Consider the following 22,032-nt stretch of genomic DNA (forward strand, 5'->3'; position numbering starts at 1 on the left):
TATAGTATATGTATAGTATGTGTAGTGCATAGTGTGTGCAGTATGTGTATGTGTAGTGTATAGTATGTGTAGTGTATAGTGTGTGTATGTGTAGTCTATAGTATGTATAGTATGTGTAGTGTATTGTATGTACAGTATAGTATGTGTAGTGTATAGTATGAGCGGTATGTGTGCAGTGTGTGGTGTGTCATTAGTATAGTATATGTATAGTATGTGTAGTGTATAGTATATGTAGTGTATAGTGTGTGTATGTGTTGTGTATACTATGTACAGTATATGTAGTGTATAGTGTGTGTATGTGTTGTGTATACTATGTACAGTATATGTAGTGTATAGTGTGTGTATGTGTTGTGTATAGTATGTATAGTATATGTAGATATAGTGTGTGTATATGTTGTGTATAGTATGTATAGTATATGTAGTGTATAGTGTGTGTATATGTTGTGTATAGTATGTATAGTATATGTTGTGTATAGTGTGTGTGTATGTGTAGTGTATAGTATGTATAGTATATGTATAGTATGTGTAGTGTATAGTATATGTATAGTATGTGTAGTGTATAGTATGTATAGTATATGTATAGTATGTGTAGTGTATAGGATATGTATAGTATGTGTAGTGTATAGTATGTATAGTATATGTATAGTATGTGTAGTGTATAGTATATGTATAGTATGTGTAGTGTATAGTATGTATAGTATATGTATAGTATGTGTAGTGTATAGTATATGTAGTGTATAGTGTGTGTATGTGTTGTGTATAGTATGTATAGTATATGTAGATATAGTGTGTGTATATGTTGTGTATAGTATGTATAGTATATGTAGTGTATAGTGTGTGTGTATGTGTAGTGTATAGTATGTATAGTATATGTAGTGTATAGTGTGTGTGTATGTGTAGTGTATAGTATGTATAGTATATGTATAGTATGTGTAGTGTATAGTATATGTATAGTATGTGTAGTGTATAGTATGTATAGTATATGTATAGTATGTGTAGTGTATAGTATATGTATAGTATGTGTAGTGTATAGTATGTATAGTATATGTATAGTATGTGTAGTGTATAGTATATGTATAGTATGTGTAGTGTAAGCAAAACAGAACCTCCTTCCTCTGGGAACAAACGATATTACAATCGTCCAGCCGGTGCTCAGCGTCTAGCAGGTACACCACCCCTGCACATCCATAGACAAACATCAAAAAAGACACGGCACTCAGGAGCTGTATGCAGCAACAAGCTGTATTGGAGCAAGCGATGACACTACATGTTTTGGGCGGAGCCCTTCATCAGGTGACACCTGATGAAGGGCTCTGCCCGAAACATGTAGTGTCATCGCTTGCTCCAATACAGCTTGTTGCTGCATACAGCTCCTGAGTGCCGTGTCTTTTTTGATGTTTGTCTATGTGTAGTGTATAGTGTGTGTGTGTATGTGTAGTGTATAGTATGTATAGTGTATGTATAGTATGTGTAGTGTATAGTGTGTGCATGTGCAGTGTGTGTATGTGTAGTGTATAGCAGTGGTGCTCAGCAGAGCTCGAATATTCGAGTAGCTCGAATATTCGAGCTCTTTTTCAGCTATTCGAGCTCGGTATTCGAGCTCCGAATAGCTGTAGCTATTCGAATGGGCTATTCGAGTACACTCGAATAGCCCATTCACTATTCGAGCTATTCGAGCAAACGGCGCTATTCGAGCTCGGTACCGAGCTCGAATAGCGTCATAGCCCAGATTGATGTCCTTAGAGCCAATCAGAGGGCTCCCAGGCCCTCTGACGGCAGCCAATCACAGAGGGGGACCCTGGCCAGCCCCTACCCTATAAATAGCGGCCGCCATGTTACGTTTCTCCGTCCTTGCCTGAGACTTGCATAGAGAGAGAGTTGCTCCTTTGTGCTTTGGCTTAGCAAGAGCTTTATTGTGGTCATTTACCTAGCGTTTTTGCTCACATACACCTCCTATACACACCTATATTGTTGTTAGTTAGTTAGTTGCCAAAAATAATTCCGGGTACAACTCCCGTTGTACTTGGCGAAATAAATTGATTCTGATTCTGAGTTAGACATTGTATTTTAGTTAGTAGCTTTTGTGTTACATAGAGACAGGCCAGCTGCTGCAGGCTTACAGCTTTAGGCCTCAGGGCCTGCCTGTGTGGGCAGCTGTCCTCCTGTCCTCTGTTTATTTCTCTCATCTATACCAGTATTTCTGCTGTCCTTTACTACTGATTGTATTAGTATTGTAGTTATATACTGTAACTGTACTAGGACACTCACTGTCACTGTTCATAGGCTACTAGCTGCTCCTGCGTGTGTGCACTCACTGTCTGTGTACACACTACACACACTCTATTTCCAAGTTCTGATAACTGATTGATTATTGTAATTGAATATTGTAATTAGTTAGTTGTACTCACTGTTACTACTTACTGTACTAGGAGTCTCGGACACTCAGTCACTGTTCATAGGCTACTAGCTCCTGCGTGTGTGCACTCACTGTCTGTGTACACACTACACACACTCTATTTCCTTATGATAACTGATTGATTATTGTAATTAGTTAGTTGTACTTACTGTTACTACTTACTGTACTAGGAGTCTAGGACACTCAGTCACTGTTCATAGGCTACTAGCTCCTGCGTGTGTGCACTCACTGTCTGTGTACACACTGCACACACTCTATTTCCAAGTTCTGATAACTGATTGATTATTGTAATTAGTTAGTTGTACTTACTGTTACTACTTACTGTACTAGGAGTCTAGGACACTCAGTCACTGTTCATAGGCTACTAGCTCCTGCGTGTGTGCACTCACTGTCTGTGTACACACTACACACACTCTATTTCCTTCTGATAACTGATTGATTATTGTAATTAGTTAGTTGTACTTAATGACTGTTACTACTTACTTACTTACTGTACTAGGGACACTCACTCAGTCACTGTTCATAGGCTACTAGCTCCTGCGTGTGTGCACTCACTGTCTGTGTACACACTACACACACTCTATTTCCAAGTTCTGATAACTGATTGATTATTGTAATTAGTTAGTTGTACTTACTGTTACTACTTACTGTACTAGGAGTCTAGGACACTCAGTCACTGTTCATAGGCTACTAGCTCCTGCGTGTGTGCACTCACTGTCTGTGTACACACTACACACACTCTATTTCCTTCTGATAACTGATTGATTATTGTAATTAGTTAGTTGTACTTACTGACTGTTACTACTTACTTACTTACTGTACTAGGGACACTCACTCAGTCACTGTTCATAGGCTAGCTCCTGCGCGTGTTTGCGCGTGCGTGCACTCACTGTCTGTAGTGTACACACACTAAATTTACTTGTGATTACTACTGATTATTGTAAGTTGTAACTGCTAGTTGTACTTCCTGACTGTTACTACTTACTTACTGTACTAGGGACACTCACTTAGTCACCTCACCCACCAACCCACTCCATTAAAGTACCCCACTTTTCACCCGCCCTTTTAAAAAACTTTTGTCTATACGCCCAAAACATCGAAGATGTCTGGAAGTGGCAGCCAGCGCGGTTTGGGCAAGGGGAAGGGCAGCAAGGGAATCAGGAGGAGAGGGAGCAGCATTGTGGCAAGCCGCGGGCGCGGGCGCGCCACCATGCACAGTTCCGCAGCAGCAGCAGCAGCAGCGTCAGTGGCTAACATTCCTCCCATAGCCACTGGCCGTGGACGCCTTGGGCGCCGCCCAGCAGGAGCATCTGCAACTCACGCTGCAGAGACACAGCAGCAGCAGCGTGTAGCACCTGCTCCCATTTTCCTCCAGCCGGGTCGGAAACGTCCCATTGAGGAAAAGCATGCAGACACTGTGGTGCAACTCATGACGGAGGATGAGCAGCCCGCCATCAGCTCTGCATCTGAGGCCTCCACCCTCACCACCACCACCACCACCCCTGTTCGCAGCAGCCGCCCAGCAGGGTCTGGGGAGGAGGCCAGTTCACCGTCACTCGCCGACCTGTCATTCAGCAGTCTTTTGACCCCAGGCATCATGAGTAAATTGTCTGCTGTTGTTGGCGATCTTGAGGAGGAGATGCTGATGGGCACTTTGGGGGATGAGGGATTGGACAGCAAGACTGTGGCGACAGTCAAGCAGCCCATCCATGCATCAGGAGAGGAGTTTGGGGGGTCCTCATCCCAGCAGGACATGTTTCAGGAGGGGGAGGATGTTGATGACCCGGTGACAGACAGAGACTGGGTGCCACCACCTCCAGGGGATGTCGTCCTCAGCAGCTCTGAGGAGGAGGAGGAGGATGCGCTTGTGGGCCTTGCAAGGAGGCGCATCATTGCAAGCATTGGCAGCAGTAGGCAGGTCCCACAGCCTGCTGGTGTCTCAGGCTCAGCAGCAGCAGCAGCAGCAGCATCTGCCAGTACCACCACCAGCCGCACCCAAGCCCCCCCCCCAAACCACCACAGGGAGACAGGCAGCAGCGCTTCCATGCCGTAGGGGGATGTTTCTGTCACCAATCTGGCGATTTTTCACCATGCCCACAGTGTACAGCAAGTACGCCACTTGCAACCACTGTCAGCGGAAGTTGAGCAGAGGTGCAGACCCCTTAAAGTTCTGCACCAGCTCGCTCATCAACCACCTTGCTGCGAAACATTTCCACCAGCATCAGGAGTTCCAGAGGCTGAAGGCATCTGGTGCTGGCAGTGGCACCACACCCATCACTGCACAGCCTTCAGCAGCAGCAGCAACAGCAGCCACCCGCTCTCCTGCTCCTCCAGCAGCACCAGCAGGAGTGCGGAAACGCACTGCTCCTCCCCCCTCTGCAACTCCTGCCGCCGACACTGAGGCCTGTTCTGGCAGCCAGTCCTCAGTGGCCTCCTCCGCTGTGTCTGCTGATTCCCGTGCCAGCAAAAGGCCACGCCAGAGCCTTTTGAGCGAGTCCTTCCAGGGGGTGGTTAGGGCTCTGCCTCCCAGCAGCCGTCGCGTGCGGCAGCTGAACGGCTTGCTGGCACGGGCCATGTGCTCCCAACTCCTGCCGTACACGCTCGTGCAGGAGGGGAGCGACATTCGTGCGCTGCTTGCTTGCGCAGCCCCAGACTGGCAGCTCCCCAGCAGACACTTTTTCTCCCGCAAGGCCATTCCTGCACTGCACCGCTTTGTGATGGCCAATGTGGAGCGAGGGCTGGAGCACGCGGTTGGTGAAAGGGTCCACGTCACCATGGACTCCTGGAGCAGCCGCTTCGGGACAGGCCGCTACCTGTCCTTCACTGTCCACTGGGTCAGCTTGGTGGAAGGGGGTGAGGATGGGAGAGCAGCAGCGGGCACAGCAGCAGCAGCAACACAGTGGGTGGTGCCACCCCGCAGGGTCAGGGGAACTGCAGCAGGTTCCTCCGATCCTCTGCCATCCTCCGGCACACCTGGCCAAACCCCCCGCCTCAGCAGCAGCGTGAAGGCCCGCCACTGCCAAGCGCTGCTGCACTTGGTCAGCCTTGGGAAGACCAAGCTGACGGCAACCCATGTGTTGGCCAAACTCCAGGAGCAGGAGAGGATTTGGCTGACCCCCAGAAGCCTCAGAGTCGGAGAGGTGGTGGCCGACAATGGGGCCAATCTGGTTGCCGCAATAGACAGGGGAAACCTGACCCACATCCCCTGTCTTGCCCACGTGCTGAACCTGGTGGTGCAGAAGTTCTTGCGCACCTACCAGGGGATGGGCGAACTGCTGGAAACGGCAAGGAACGTTGTGCGTCACTTCCGGCGCTCGGCTGCAGCCTGTGCGAGCCTGGAAGACGTGCAAAAGGAGCTGGAGCTGCCACGCCATCGGCTGATCCTTGACGTTCCGACTCGCTGGAACTCCACCCTGGCGATGTTGGAGCGTCTGGTTGAACAGAAGCGCGCTGTCAAACAGTACCTTGCCCTGGCCACTGTTTCCGCCGCTCAGAGAAGGGACAAGACCAGCAACATCCCGTCCATCGTCCCCGATGATGACTGGAGGCACATGCAGCAGGTGTGCTTAGTGCTGGCTCCCTTTCTGCAGGCCACTAACATGGTGAGCAGGGACCATGCTATGGTGTGCGAGTGGGTGCCCCTGGTTTGTCTGCTGAACAGGGCCCTCGATGCTTTGCTGGAACAGGGAGCGGCAGCCTTGGACCAGCAGGAGCGGCAAGCAGCTGCACAGTCCACCTCTGAGGGGGAGGAGGACTTGGTGGAGGTCCCTGACCTTGCTGCTGATGAGGGGGATCAGCACAGTGCAGCTGAGTTGGTGCGGGGGTGGAGAGAGGATGAGGCTGACGAGGCAGAGGAGGAGGATGAGGACAGCAGCACTGCCGTCGATGTGCCAGCAGACGTGGCCCGCCTCTTCCCAATGGCAGCGCACATGCTGACGTGCCTGCGCAGAGACCCCAGGGTGATCCAGATGAAGCAGAGGGAGGACATCTGGATCAACATGATGTTGGACCCACGCCTCAAGGGGAAGTTGAGCCAGTTCCTGCCGCCTGCAGGAGGAGACCCAGCGCAACAAATAAGGAGCTTGCAGCAGGCCCTTGTTGAGCGCTTGGAGGAAGCCTTCCCCCAGCCTTCCACCCCCACTGTCCAGCAGCCAGCACAGAGGCAGCAGCAGGTGCCTGCATCCAGCAGCAAGCGCCCCACAGACCTGCTGTCTCTCAGCATTGAGCTCTACAGGACTGTAGAGGCTCCGGCAGCAGTGACTAGAGAGGAGGTGCATGCAGCAGCATCCTCCACCGGTCACAGCCAGCGCCTGACCCGCATGGTGGCTGACTACATGGGGTCCTACAGCGGGCTTGACAGCGATGCCCCTGTTGATCCCATGGAGTATTGGGTCAAGCGCCTGGAGATCTGGAGCGAGCTGGCGCAGTACGCCCTGGAAGTGCTGTCCTGCCCCCCTTCCAGCGTGCTGTCCGAGCGCTGCTTCAGTGCAGCTGGTGGTGTGGTCACTGAGAAACGCTCACGTCTGTCTCACAAGTCTGTGGACAGACTGACGTTTCTCAAGATGAACCAGGCGTGGGTGGAAGGCGAGTTCCTGGCCCCTGTTGTCGGCGAGAGGGGGACATGAACTGGCTAAGAACCATCGTTAATGTGCCTTACCACCCTTTACCACCTCCTGGCTCCTGCTCACTAAGCCAGCCTGGTTCACTTTGACTATTACGTCGCCTGCAGCCACACATTTTACACCTACAGTGGGCTGCTGTGTACTGCCCTTCTGCTGTCTGTCTGTGTTTCCCACTGCCAGGGTACACAGATTTACCTTCTGCTGCCACTCTGCCACCAGCTATTACGTCAAACAATAGCTATATATCTGTGTAATTTGTTTTACAAACAAAACCAAAAAACCATTAAAAAAAAAAAAAAAAAGGTTTAATTTTTCTGAGGTGCCCGGGTTGAAAACTGTGTTGTCCCAGTTGTGTATTGGACACGATGTGGGCTGCACGACCGCTGTCTGGGACCTCCTGCCTGCTGTGTTTATTTACAGCCCTGGTATCACCGCTAGGTACCAGGGCTATTATGTCACGCTGCCTGCCTGCTGCCACACTCACACTACTCCTCCATTCCTCCTGCTGATGCTGCTGTCTGTCTGTGTTTCCCAACGCCAGGGTACACAGATTTACCTTCTGCTGCCACTCTGCCACCAGCTATTACGTCAAACAATAGCTGCTCACATTACTCCTCCATTCCTCCTGCTGCTGCTGTCTGTCTGTCTGTCTGTGTTTCCCAACGCCAGGGTACACAGATTTACCTTCTGCTGCCACTCTGCCACCAGCTATTACGTCAAAAAATAGCTATATCTGTGTAATTGGTTGTAAAACCAAAACTACAAAACCATAAAAAAAAAAAAAGGTTTAATTTTTCTGAGGTGCCCGGGTTGAAAACTGTGTTGTCCCAGTTGTGTATTGGACACGATGTGGGCTGCACGACCGCTGTCTGGGACCTCCTGCCTGCTGTGTTTATTTACAGCCCTGGTATCACCGCTAGGTACCAGGGCTATTATGTCACGCTGCCTGCCTCATTGACTGCCTGCTGCCACACACTCATCCTCCTCCTCCTGCTGCTGAATTTACCTCCTGCTGTCTGTGTGTTTCCACTGCCAGGGAGCACATACAATGGCGCTTCCAACATGCGTGCGCCACCAGCTATTTGTTACGCTCAAAAATAGCTGCATTTCTGTAAAAAAAAAAAAATTTTAAAAGAGAAATAAGTGAAGAAGAAGACGATATAGAAGAAGATGAAGAAGAAGAAGATGAAGATGATGAAGAAGAAGAAGATGAAGAAGAAGAAGATGATGAAGAAGATGAAGAAGAAGATGAAGATGATGAAGAAGATGAAGATGATGAAGAAGAAGAAGATGAAGAAGATGAAGAAGAAGAAGATGAAGAAGATGAAGATGAAGAAGATGAAGATGATGAAGAAGAAGAAGATGAAGAAGAAGATGAAGGAGATGAAGAAGAAGAAGATGAAGAAGATGAAGATGAAGGAGATGAAGAAGAAGAAGAAGATGAAGAAGATGAAGATGAAGATGAAGAAGAAGAAGAAGATGAAGATGATGAAGAAGAAGAAGATGAAGAAGAAGATGAAGATGATGAAGAAGAAGAAGATGAAGAAGAAGATGAAGATGATGAAGAAGAAGAAGATGAAGAAGATGAAGAAGTTGAAGATGCAGTAGATGTAGAAGAAGAAGAAGAAGAAGAAGATGAAGAAGATGAAGAAGATGATGAAGAAGAAGATGAAGAAGAAGATGAAGAAGATGAAGAAAAAGAAGATGAAGAAGAAGAAGATGATGATGAAGAAGACAATATAAAAGAAGAAGATATAGAAGAAGATATAGAAGAAGAAGATATAGAAGAAGAAGATATAGAAGAAGAAGAAGAAGAAGATATAGAAGATAAAGAAGAAGAAGAAGAAGTATATACAGTACTGAACAAATTTCTGGACACAACTTCTCTTTTCAACTTTTTTTTTTAAAGGAACATCCCCACATAATCACTTGCTGTTGTTACTTGGAAAAAAAGAGGTTTCTTGCATCATTCACCCTCAAAACAAGTGTTGGAAGCTATTTAAGGCCATTTCGAATAGTCAGCTCGAATAATAAGCTCGAATACCGACTCGAATAGTGAGCTCGAATTCCGAGGTCGAATCGAATAGTAAAAATTATTCGACTCGAATATTCGACTGATCTCGAATAATTTACTATTCGAATTCGACCTAACTCGAATTTTGAAAAGGGGTATTTGAGCACCACTAGTGTATAGTATGTGTAGTGTATAGTGTGTGTGTGTATGTGTAGTGTATAGTATGTGTAGTGTATAGTGTGTGCAGTGTGTGTATGTGTAGTGTATAGTATGAGCAGTATGTGTGCAGTGTGTGGTGTGTAGTTAGTATAGTATATGTATAGTATGTGTAGTGTATATTGTGTGCAGTGTGTGTGTATGTGTAGTGTATGGTATGAGCGGTATGTGTGCAGTGTGTGGTGTGTAGTTAGTATAGTATATGTATAGTATGTGTAATGTATAGTGTGTGCAGTGTGTGTATGTGTAGTGTATAGTATGTGTAATGTATAGTGTGTGCAGTGTGTGTATGTGTAGTGTATAGTATGTATAGTAGATAGTATGTACAGTATAGTATGTGTGGTGTATAGTATGTGTACTGTATAGTATGTATAGTAGATAGTATGTACAGTATAGTATGTATAGTATGTGTGGTGTGTAGTATGTGTACTGTATAGTATGTATAGTAGATAGTATGTACAGTATAGTATGTGTGGAGTATAGTATGTGTAGTGTATAGTATGTATAGTATGTATAGTATGTACAGTACAGTATGTGTGGTGTATAGTATGTGTAGTGTGTAGTGTATAGTATGTGTGGTGTATAGCATGTGTGGTGTATAGTATGTGTAGTGTGAAGTATGTATAGTATATAGTATGTACAGTATGTGTGGTGTATAGTATGTGTAGTGTGTAGTGTATAGTATGTGTGGTGTATAGCATGTGTAGTGTATAGTATGTATAGTATGTACAGTATGTGTGGTGTATAGTATGTGTAGTGTGTAGTGTATAGTATGTGTGGTGTATAGTATGTGTAGTGTATAGTATATAGTATGTACAGTACAGTATAGTATGTGTGGTGTATAGTATGTGTAGTGTATAGTATGTGTAGTGTATAGTATGTGTAGTGTATAGTATGTATAGTATATAGTATGTACAGTATGTGTGGTGTATAGTATGTGTAGTGTGTAGTGTATAGTATGTGTAGTGTATAGTATGTATAGTATATAGTATGTACAGTATAGGATGTGTGGTGTATAGTATGTGTAGTGTATAGTATGTATAGTATATAGTATGTACAGTACAGTATAGGATGTGTGGTGTATAGTATGTGTAGTGTGTAGTGTATAGTATGTGTGGTGTATAGCATGTGTGGTGTATAGTATGTGTAGTGTGTAGTATGTGTGGTGTATAGTATGTGTAGTGTATAGTATGTATAGTATATAGTATGTACAGTATAGGATGTGTGGTGTATAGCATGTGTGGTGTATAGTATGTGTAGTGTATAGTATGTGTAGTGTATAGTATGTACAGTACAGTATGTGTGGTGTATAGTATGTGTAGTGTGTAGTGTATAGTATGTGTGGTGTATAGTATGTGTAGTGTATAGTATGTATAGTATATAGTATGTACAGTACAGTATAGTATGTGTGGTGTATAGTATGTGTACTGTTTAGTATGTGTGGTGTATAGTATATAGTATGTACAGTATAGGATGTGTAGTGTATAGTATGTATAGTAGATAGTATGTACAGTATAGTATGTGTGGTGTATAGTATGTGTGGTGTATAGTATGTGTGGTGTATAGTATGTATAGTAGATAGTATGTACAGTATAGTATGTGTGGTGTATAGTATGTATAGTAGATAGTATGTACAGTATAGTAGGTGTGGTGTATAGTATGTGTAGTGTATAGTATGTGTAGTGTATAGTATGTGTAGTGTATAGTATGTGTAGTGTATAGTATGTGTACTGTATAGTATGTATAGTAGATAGTATGTGCAGTATAGTATGTACAGTATGTGTGGTGTATAGCATGTGTGGTGTATAGTATGTGTACTGTATAGTATGTATAGTAGATAGTATGTACAGTATAGTATGTGTGGTGTATAGTATGTATAGTAGATAGTATGTACAGTATAGTAGGTGTGGTGTATAGTATGTATAGTAGATAGTATGTGCAGTATAGTATGTACAGTATGTGTGGTGTATAGCATGTGTGGTGTATAGTATGTGTACTGTATAGTATGTATAGTAGATAGTATGTACAGTATAGTATGTGTGGTGTTTAGTATGTATAGTAGATAGTATGTACAGTATAGTAGGTGTGGTGTATAGTATGTGTTGTGTATAGTATGTGTACTGTATACTATGTATAGTAGATAGTATGTACAGTATAGTATGTGTGGTGTATAGTATATATAGTAGATAGTATGTACAGTATAGTAGGTGTGGTGTATAGTATGTGTAGTGTATAGTATGTGTAGTGTATAGTATGTGTAGTGTATAGTATGTGTACTGTATAGTATGTATAGTAGATAGTATGTACAGTATAGTATGTGTGGTGTATAGTATGTATAGTAGATAGTATGTACAGTATAGTAGGTGTGGTGTATAGTATGTGTAGTGTATAGTATGTGTAGTGTATAGTATGTGTACTGTATAGTATGTATAGTCGATAGTATGTACAGTATAGTATGTATAGTATGTGTGGTGTGTAGTATGTGTACTGTATAGTATGTATAGTAGATAGTATGTACAGTATAGTATGTGTGGAGTATAGTATGTGTAGTGTATAGTATATAGTATGTACAGTATAGGATGTGTGGTGTATAGTATGTGTAGTGTATAGTATGTACAGTACAGTATGTGTGGTGTATGGTATGTGTAGTGTGTAGTGTATAGTATGTGTGGTGTATAGTATGTGTAGTGTATAGTATGTATAGTATATAGTATGTACAGTATGTGTGGTGTATAGTATGTGTAGTGTGTAGTATGTGTGGTGTATAGTATGTGTAGTGTATAGTATGTATAGTATATAGTATGTACAGTATAGGATGTGTGGTGTATAGCATGTGTAGTGTATAGTATGTGTAGTGTATAGTATGTGTAGTGTATAGTATGTACAGTACAGTATGTGTGGTGTATAGTATGTGTAGTGTGTAGTGTATAGTATGTGTGGTGTATAGTATGTGTAGTGTATAGTATGTATAGTATATAGTATGTACAGTACAGTATAGTATGTGTGGTGTATAGTATGTGTACTGTTTAGTATGTGTGGTGTATAGTATATAGTATGTACAGTATAGGATGTGTGGTGTATAGTATGTGTAGTGTATAGTATGTATAGTAGATAGTATGTACAGTATAGTATGTGTGGTGTATAGTATGTGTGGTGTATAGTATGTGTACTGTATAGTATGTATAGTAGATAGTATGTACAGTATAGTATGTGTGGTGTATAGTATGTATAGTAGATAGTATGTACAGTATAGTAGGTGTGGTGTATAGTATGTGTAGTGTATAGTATGTGTAGTGTATAGTATGTGTAGTGTATAGTATGTATAGTAGATAGTATGTGCAGTATAGTATGTACAGTATGTGTGGTGTATAGCATGTGTGGTGTATAGTATGTGTACTGTATAGTATGTATAGTAGATAGTATGTACCGTATAGTATGTGTGGTGTATAGTATGTGTGGTGTATAGTATGTGTACTGTATAGTATGTATAGTAGATAGTATGTACAGTATAGTATGTGTGGTGTATAGTATGTATAGTAGATAGTATGTACAGTATAGTAGGTGTGGTGTATAGTATGTGTACTGTATAGTATGTATAGTAGATAGTATGTACAGTATAGTATGTGTGGTGTATAGTATGTATAGTAGATAGTATGTACAGTATAGTAGGTGTGGTGTATAGTATGTGTAGTGTATAGTATGTGTAGTGTATAGTATGTGTACTGTATAGTATGTATAGTAGATAGTATGTACAGTATAGTATGTGTGGTGTATAGTATATATAGTAGATAGTATGTACAGTATAGTAGGTGTGGTGTATAGTATGTGTAGTGTATAGTATGTGTAGTGTATAGTATGTGTAGTGTATAGTATGTGTAGTGTATAGTATGTGTACTGTATAGTATGTATAGTAGATAGTATGTACAGTATAGTATGTGTGGTGTATAGTATGTATAGTAGATAGTATGTACAGTATAGTAGGTGTGGTGTATAGTATGTGTAGTGTATAGTATGTGTAGTGTATAGTATGTGTAGTGTATAGTATGTGTAGTGTATAGTATGTGTAGTGTGTAGTGTATAGTATGTGTACTGTATAGTATGTATAGTAGATAGTATGTACAGTATAGTATGTGTGGTGTATAGTATGTATAGTAGATAGTATGTACAGTATAGTAGGTGTGGTGTATAGTATGTGTAGTGTATAGTATGTGTAGTGTATAGTATGTGTAGTGTATAGTATGTGTAGTGTATAGTATGTGTAGTGTATAGTATGTGTACTGTATAGTATGTATAGTAGATAGTATGTACAGTATAGTAGGTGTGGTGTATAGTATGTGTAGTGTATAGTATGTGTAGTGTATAGTATGTGTACTGTATAGTATGTATAGTAGATAGTATGTACAGTATAGTATGTGTGGTATATAGTATGTATAGTATGTATAGTAGATAGTATGTACAGTATAGTATGTGTGGTGTATAGTATGTGTAGTGTATAGTATGTGTGGTGTATAGTATGTGTACTGTATAGTATGTATAGTAGATAGTATGTACAGTATAGTATGTGTGGTGTATAGTATGTGTGGTGTATAGTATGTGTACTGTATAGTATGTATAGTAGATAGTATGTACAGTATAGTATGTGTGGTGTATAGTAGATAGTATGTACAGTATAGTAGGTGTGGTGTATAGTATGTGTAGTGTATAGTATGTGTACTGTATAGTATGTATAGTAGATAGTATGTACAGTATAGTATGTGTGGTATATAGTATGTATAGTAGATAGTATGTACAGTATAGTATGTGTGGTGTATAGTAAGTATAGTATGTATAGTAGATAGTATGTACAGTATAGTAGGTGTAGTGTACAGTATGAGCGCAGATCAGTAATGCGCGATGATGTCACACTCGCATTCCCTGTTGCAGCTATCTGCACTCCTGTGACCCGGTGATCATACATGGAAATCTGACCAATGACACCATCTTCATCCAGCACAATGGCCTCATCAAGATCGGATCAGGTATATAATAGTAATAATCTGAGGGCGGGGCTAATAATCTGATGAATGACAGATTATGAGGCCTTCGGTCTCTTGTTGTCAGGAATCTCCCTTGCTGAATGTTACCCCAGGCAAAGGGGCCGGGGTCATGTGACTGTGTCTCTCCTCAGGGAGAATACACAGGGGGACATGTGACTGATATGTGATACTCTGATTGGTCGGGCTCATGTGACTGGGTCTCTGCTCTCCTCGGAGAATACACAGGGGGACATGTGACTGATATGTGATACTCTGATTGGTCGGGCTCATGTGACTGGGTCTCTGCTCTCCTCAGGGAGAATACACGGGGCATGTGACTGATATATGATACTCTGATTGGTCAGACTCATGTGACTGTGTCTCTCCTCAGAATACACAGGGGGCATGTGACTGATATGTGATACTCTGATTGGTCGGGCTCATGTGACTGTGTCTCTGCTCTCCTCAGGGAGAATACACAGGGAGGCATGTGACTGATTTGTGATACTCTGATTGGTCGGGCTCATGTGACGGTGTCTCTGCTCTCCTCAGGGAGAATACACAGGGGGGCATGTGACTGATATGTGATACTCTGATTGGTCAGGCTCATGTGACGGTGTCTCTGCTCTCCTCAGGGAGAATACACAGGGGGGCATGTGACTGATATGTGATACTCTGATTGGTCGGGCTCATGTGACTGGGTCTCTGCTCTCCTCAGGGAGAATACACAGGGGGCATGTGACTGATATGTGATACTCTGATTGGTCAGGCTCATGTGACGGTGTCTCTGCTCTCCTCAGGGAGAATACACAGGGGGCATGTGACTGATTTGTGATACTCTGATTGGTCGGGCTCATGTGACTGGGTCTCTGCTCTCCTCAGGGAGAATACACAGGGGGACATGTGACTGATATGTGATACTCTGATTGGTCTGGCTCATGTGACTGTGTCTCTCCTCAGGGAGAATACACAGGGGGGCATGTGACTGATATGTGATACTCTGATTGGTCTGGCTCATGTGACTGTGTCTCTCCTCAGGGAGAATACACAGGGGGACATGTGACTGATATGTGATACTCTGATTGGTCGGGCTCATGTGACTGTGTCTCTGCTCTCCTCAGGGAGAATACACAGGGGGCATGTGACTGATATGTGATACTCTGATTGGTAGGGCTCATGTGACGGTGTCTCTGCTCTCCTCAGGGAGAATACACAGGGGGCATGTGACTGATATGTGATACTCTGATTGGTCGGGCTCATGTGACGGTGTCTCTGCTCTCCTCACAATACACAGGGGGGCATGTGACTGATATGTGATACTCTGATTGGTCGGGCTCATGTGACGGTGTCTCTGCTCTCCTCAGGGAGAATACACAGGGGGCATGTAACTGATATGTGATACTCTGATTGGTCAGGCTCATGTGACTGTGTCTCTGCTCTCCTCAGGGAGAATACACAGGGGGGCATGTGACTGATATGTGATACTCTGATTGGTCGGGCTCATGTGACTGTGTCTCTCCTCAGAATACACAGGGGGACATGTGACTGATATGTGATACTATGATTGGTCGGGCTCATGTGACTGGGTCTCTCCTCAGGGAGAATACACAGGGGGGCATATGACTGATATGTGATACTCTGATTGGTCGGGCTCATGTGACTGTGTCTCTCCTCAGGGAGAATACACAGGGGGCGTGTGACTGATATGTGATACTCTGATTGGTCAGGCTCCTGTAATTGTGTCTCTGCTCTCCTCAGGGAGAATACACAGGGGGCATGTGACTGATATGTGATACTCTGATTGGTCGGGCTCATGTGACTGTGTCTCTCCTCAGAATACACAGGGGGACATGTGACTGATTTGTGATACTCTGATTGGTCGGGCTCATGTGACGGTGTCTCTGCTCTCCTCAGAATACACAGGGGGGCATGTGACTGATATGTGATACTCTGATTGGTCGGGCTCATGTGACTGTGTCTCTGCTCTCCTCAGGGAGAATACACAGGGAGGCATGTGACTGATATGTGATACTCTGATTGGTCGGGCTCATGTGACTGTGTCTCTGCTCTCCTCAGGGAGAATACACAGGGGGGCATGTGACTGATATGTGATACTCTGATTGGTCGGGCTCATGTGACTGTGTCTCTCCTCAGGGAGAATACACAGGGGGACATGTGACTGATATGTGATACTCTGATTGGTCGGGCTCATGTGACTGGGTCTCTCCTCAGGGAGAATACACAGGGGGCATGTGACTGATATGTGATACTATGATTGGTCGGGCTCATGTGACGGTGTCTCTGCTCTCCTCAGGGAGAATACACAGGGGGGCATGTGACTGATATGTGATACTCTGATTGGTCGGGCTCATGTGACTGTATCTCTGCTCTCCTCAGGGAGAATACACAGGGGGACATGTGACTGATATGTGATACTCTGATTGGTCGGGCTCATGTGACTGTGTCTCTGCTCTCCTCAGGGAGAATACACAGGGGGGCATGTGACTGATATGTGATACTCTGATTGGTCGGGCTCATGTGACTGTGTCTCTCCTCAGGGAGAATACACAGGGGGACATGTGACTGATATGTGATACTCTGATTGGTCGGGCTCATGTGACTGGGTCTCTCCTCAGGGAGAATACACAGGGGGCATGTGACTGATATGTGATACTATGATTGGTCGGGCTCATGTGACGGTGTCTCTGCTCTCCTCAGGGAGAATACACAGGGGGCATGTGACTGATATGTGATACTCTGATTGGTCGGGCTCATGCGACTGTGTCTCTGCTCTCCTCAGGGAGAATACACAGGGGGCGTGTGACTGATATGTGATACTCTGATTGGTCGGGCTCATGTGACTGGGTCTCTCCTCAGGGTGAATACACAGGGGGGCATGTGACTGATAAGTGATACTCTGATTGGTCGGGCTCATGTGACTGGGTCTCTCCTCAGGGAGAATACACAGGGGGACATGTGACTGATATGTGATACTCTGATTGGTCGGGCTCATGTGACTGTGTCTCTCCTCAGGGAGAATACACAGGGGGACATGTGACTGATATGTGATACTCTGATTGGTCGGGCTCATGTGACTGGGTCTCTCCTCAGGGAGAATACACAGGGGGCATGTGACTGATATGTGATACTATGATTGGTCGGGCTCATGTGACGGTGTCTCTGCTCTCCTCAGGGAGAATACACAGGGGGGCATGTGACTGATATGTGATACTCTGATTGGTCGGGCTCATGTGACGGTGTCTCTGCTCTCCTCAGGGAGAATACACAGGGGGCATGTGACTGATATGTGATACTCTGATTGGTCGGGCTCATGTGACTGGGTCTCTCCTCAGGGAGAATACACAGGGGGGCATGTGACTGATATGTGATACTCTGATTGGTCGGGCTCATGTAATTGTGTCTCTGCTTTCCTCAGGGAGAATACACAGGGGGCATGTGACTGATATGTGATACTCTGATTGGTCGGGCTCATGTGACGGTGTCTCTGCTCTCCTCAAGGAGAATACACAGGGGGGCATGTGACTGATAAGTGATACTCTGATTGGTTGGGCTCATGTGACTGTGTCTTTGCTCTCCTCAGGGAGAATACACAGGGGGGCATGTGACTGATATGTGATACTCTGATTGGTCGGGTTCATGTGATTGTGTCTAATGTCAGCTTCCCGTGTAGGGTAGACATGATCACATGAGCTTCACCCGCCAATCAGAGACTTATAGATCAGTCACCTGTTTCTCCCTGTGGAGAATGCATGGAACGGAATCTGAGCTTTGCATCATGACTGACTTTACTGACATGATTCTCCCCTCTTCTTTTTCACGCGGCTCCCCTCCTGTGGTTGGACGCTCCTGTGTGTGGCGCAGTCTGGCATCGGTTATTTGCAAACGGTGAGTTTTTGTATACATCAGGTCTGAAATGTCCTACAGAAGGCCTATAGGTTAGGAATGGGAATATGATACAAATAGCGCAGACTTGCATGCAAATTGTATGCGACCTGAAAGCGGGCCCTGTCTGCTTTTGGAAAAGGTCACAGCCTTTCTTTATCTCCAGCGCTGGACATAAAGGGTGGGACTATTTTCTTCCAGGGGGTGGGGCTATGGGCTGGCTGATAAGGGGCTCTGGTGACAGCCTATTATAACGCCCATATTCCCTGCGTCATTCCTCCTTATTGCACAGAACTTCCTGTAAAGCAGTCACTCTCCCAGGACTCCCTGCCTGGTCCGCCGGTGCTCAATCCTTCAGTGGGTCACCACTTCCACTAAGACAGAATCCAATTGCAGGTAGAAGGAGGCACTCAAAAGGCGTATAAAGGTAGTTTATTCCGCAAGCAGCTAACACAACATGTTTCGGGGTTTCCCCCTTTCTCAAGTGTACAAGCCACCACAATCGTACAAACACTTATGAAACCTAGTGCACCACACCCTCAACAGAGCCCCACCTATTTGGTCAGCTGACCAGTGATTGTGAGAAACAATTTTAACCCCTCAGGGAATCATCTTACTGGGCACTACATACAGAGATGTCTACCCAGTAACAGTAAACACCTAAGACACATCAGCATCAGCAAAATTTGCGTTCAAATTCACATATAACAATGTTTAAGCAAAAAATGCATGGACAAGTACATGTACAACAATCTAATCCTTCTAATCAATCTATACGGAGACTCACTGCCCAGGGACACGGAGGTTCCCTCTCTCCACCACCCACGATTCGATGACATGGCATCAATACCTGGGGAAGAAAACAGAACAACGCAATATGTCAATAACATTTCACAAAAAGCATTTCAAGCTAAACATATCATTTAACCCTCTAGGGGAGATGGAGTCCAATCTTCTCATCCATCTTGCTTCCCTTTGGAGCAAAATTCTGTCCCTATCTCCCCCTCTGCTGAGTGGTGGAACCTGGTCCAATACCACCCACCTCAACTGCGACACCCCATGACCAAGGGCGTGAAAATGTTTGCCCACTGGGGTGTGGGTGTTGGGTTTGGTGGGATTGAATCCTCGGATAGAGCTCCTATGCTCCTGAACCCTAGTTTTCACATCTCTGCTGGTCTTACCTACATACATCAGGCCACAGGGACACTTTAATGCATAGACCACAAACACACTGTTGCACGTATACATTGACCGAATCTGAATCTTTTCTCCCGTGTGCGGATGGTTCACATATTCACCTTTCATTATCGCCCCGCAGCAATTGCAGCCCATGCAAGGAAATGTCCCTCTTTTACTCGTCAGTTTGCTCATTTCGACCCATCGTGTGGACAGGTGCACTTTACTGACCATATTCTTAATGGTCTTGCCCCTTTTATATGAGTACAATGGTGGCTCTTTGAACAATTCCCCGTAAGTAGGGTCTTGCTGAAGGACTGGCCAATACCTGTTGACCACATTCCTCACTAGACCAGACTGTTTGCAAAAAGTTTGCACAAAGGGTATTTTCCCAGCTTGTTTGTTCTTTTTAATTTCACCCCCCAATAATTGGGACCTCTCCACTCTTTCAACTTCTGATCTAGCCCTCGCTAAGGTGGTGGGATCATATCCCTTACTCACAAACTTGTCAGTGAGCATACTTGCTGCCCTGCGATAACCCTCTTCTGTGGAAGCTATCCTTCTAGCCCTCAACAACTGACCTTTAGGTATAGCCTTGATTACGTTTCTGTTGTGAAAGCTCTCCACTCTTAAAAGGTTGTTCCGATCTGTCGGCTTTGTATACAGATCTGTTCGCAACCCATCTGGAGTGACCGAGATTGCCACATCCAGATAGTGGATAACTCTATCCGAGTGTTCCATTGTAAACTTGATGGTTGGATGTGCCTGATTCGCCTCATCAACCATTGATTGGAGCTCCTCTAGCTCACCCTCCCACGGTATCAACACATCATCCACAAACCTGAAATACTTTAACATCTTACCACAATATTTTTCATTGTTAATAAACATTTTCTGTTCCAATTTATGCATAAACAGGTTAGCAAATGATGGTGCTACCGGTGATCCCATGCTTGTGCCTTGTATCTGCAAATAATAATCATTTTCAAACTTAAAGTAGTTATTCCTAAGAACCATTTCAAGGCAGTCAAGCAGAAAATAGATCTGGTGGTGCGACAAAGCTGTATCCAGAAGGAACTCCTCAACATACCCCATCCCTTCCTCGTGCGGGATAGAGGTGAACAAACTCTGCACATCTAAGGTGGCTAATATGAGACTCTTGTCACTAATAGAAACCCCTGACAGATTCTGGAGTAAATCTGTAGTGTCTTTCAGGCACGTGGGGATGGTCTTTACCAACTACTGTAAAAATGAATCAACATACTTAGACAATGGATATAATACAGACCCAATGGCCGACACTATTGGGCGTCCTGGAGGATTATTCAAATCCTTATGTATTTTAGGTAGTAAATACAGTAACGGCACCTGGGGATGTGCTACATCCAGATACTCTGCCGTCATCTTCTCTATCATACCCATCAGAAGAGCTTCATTGATCAGGTGATCCACCTTTGATTTAATCACCCAGGTGGGGTCATTCCTACACTTCTCATAATGACCTTCTACCTGTAGCTGGGTGGTGGAGAGAGGGAACCTCCGTGTCCCTGAGCAGTGAGTCTCCGTATAGATTGATTAGAAGGATTAGATTGTTGTACATGTACTTGTCCATGCATTTTTTGCTTAAACATTGTTATATGTGAATTTGAACGCAAATTTTGCTGATGCTGATGTGTCTTAGGTGTTTACTGTTACTGGGTAGACATCTTTGTATGTAGTGCCCAGTAAGATGATTCCCTGAGGGGTTAAAATTGTTTCTCACGATCACTGGTCAGCTGACCAAATAGGTGGGGCTCTGTTGAGGGTGTGGTGCACTAGGTTTCATAAGTGTTTGTACGATTGTGGTGGCTTGTACACTTGAGAAAGGGGGAAACCCCGAAACATGTTGTGTTAGCTGCTTGCGGAATAAACTACGTTTATACGCCTTTTGAGTGCCTCCTTCTACCTGCAATTGCTTCCTGTATGCCTTGTGTGCTGTCACTTCTCTCTGTGTGGAGTACTCGGGCAATACCCGAGTTCTGTGCATGGCAGCAGCCTCATTACAGATGTTTGAGATAAGTGATGATGTGTTAACTACTTGCTGCACCTTGTGCAGTATATCTGCGCCCTGCGAAACCTCATCTGAAGTCCCAGGGACGTAGATACTCGTCTATTGCTGCCGCACACGCCTGCTCGCTCCCGCGCTCTTTCTCGCTGCTGATCATTGGTGGGGAGATCAGTGAATGGGAATGCTGTTCCCCCTCAATGATCCCCGGGATCAATAAGACGCCTGCAGTCATTGCAACAATCACAGTAACAACAACAGATTTCCCATACGGGACTCAACCCTCCAAGGACAAAGGGCGACAGGCCCAAAACCTTGTGCTGATTTTTATGCCGTATTACTGCAACTGAAATGCAATAAAATAAGCTGTATATATATATATCCTTGGAGGGTTGAGTCCTGTATGGGAAATCTGGTGTTGTGGCTGGACTATTATATGAAGGGCTTGATGGACCTGTCTACCCACTGAGACTCCCTGCTTTCTACAACACTGATCCCTGAGGCTGCAGGATGCTCGATTTAACAATCACAGTAACACATACGCATGTTACTTCCTGTTAGTGTACTAATAGTGCGCTCAGGAATATAATGCATGAGGACATCTGGTGGCCAAATAGTAAAATTAC

The 22,032-nt window shown here is 44.5% G+C and overlaps 1 protein-coding gene across 2 annotated transcripts in view; it reads left to right on the top strand.

The window, feature by feature from the left end:
• The window catches only part of NRBP2 (nuclear receptor binding protein 2), a 286,650-nt gene that overhangs the window by 125,868 nt on the left and 138,750 nt on the right, over positions 1-22,032 (top strand). For both annotated transcript variants that reach the window (XM_068238202.1, XM_068238201.1), the window contains 2 exons: positions 14,192-14,286; positions 18,166-18,189. In XM_068238202.1, the coding sequence (XP_068094303.1) occupies positions 14,192-14,286; positions 18,166-18,189 (119 nt within the window). The remainder of the gene's footprint in view (positions 1-14,191; positions 14,287-18,165; positions 18,190-22,032) is intronic.

Source organism: Hyperolius riggenbachi, chromosome 5 (genome assembly GCF_040937935.1).
Source record: "Hyperolius riggenbachi isolate aHypRig1 chromosome 5, aHypRig1.pri, whole genome shotgun sequence".
NCBI classification, from domain to species: domain Eukaryota; kingdom Metazoa; phylum Chordata; class Amphibia; order Anura; family Hyperoliidae; genus Hyperolius; species Hyperolius riggenbachi.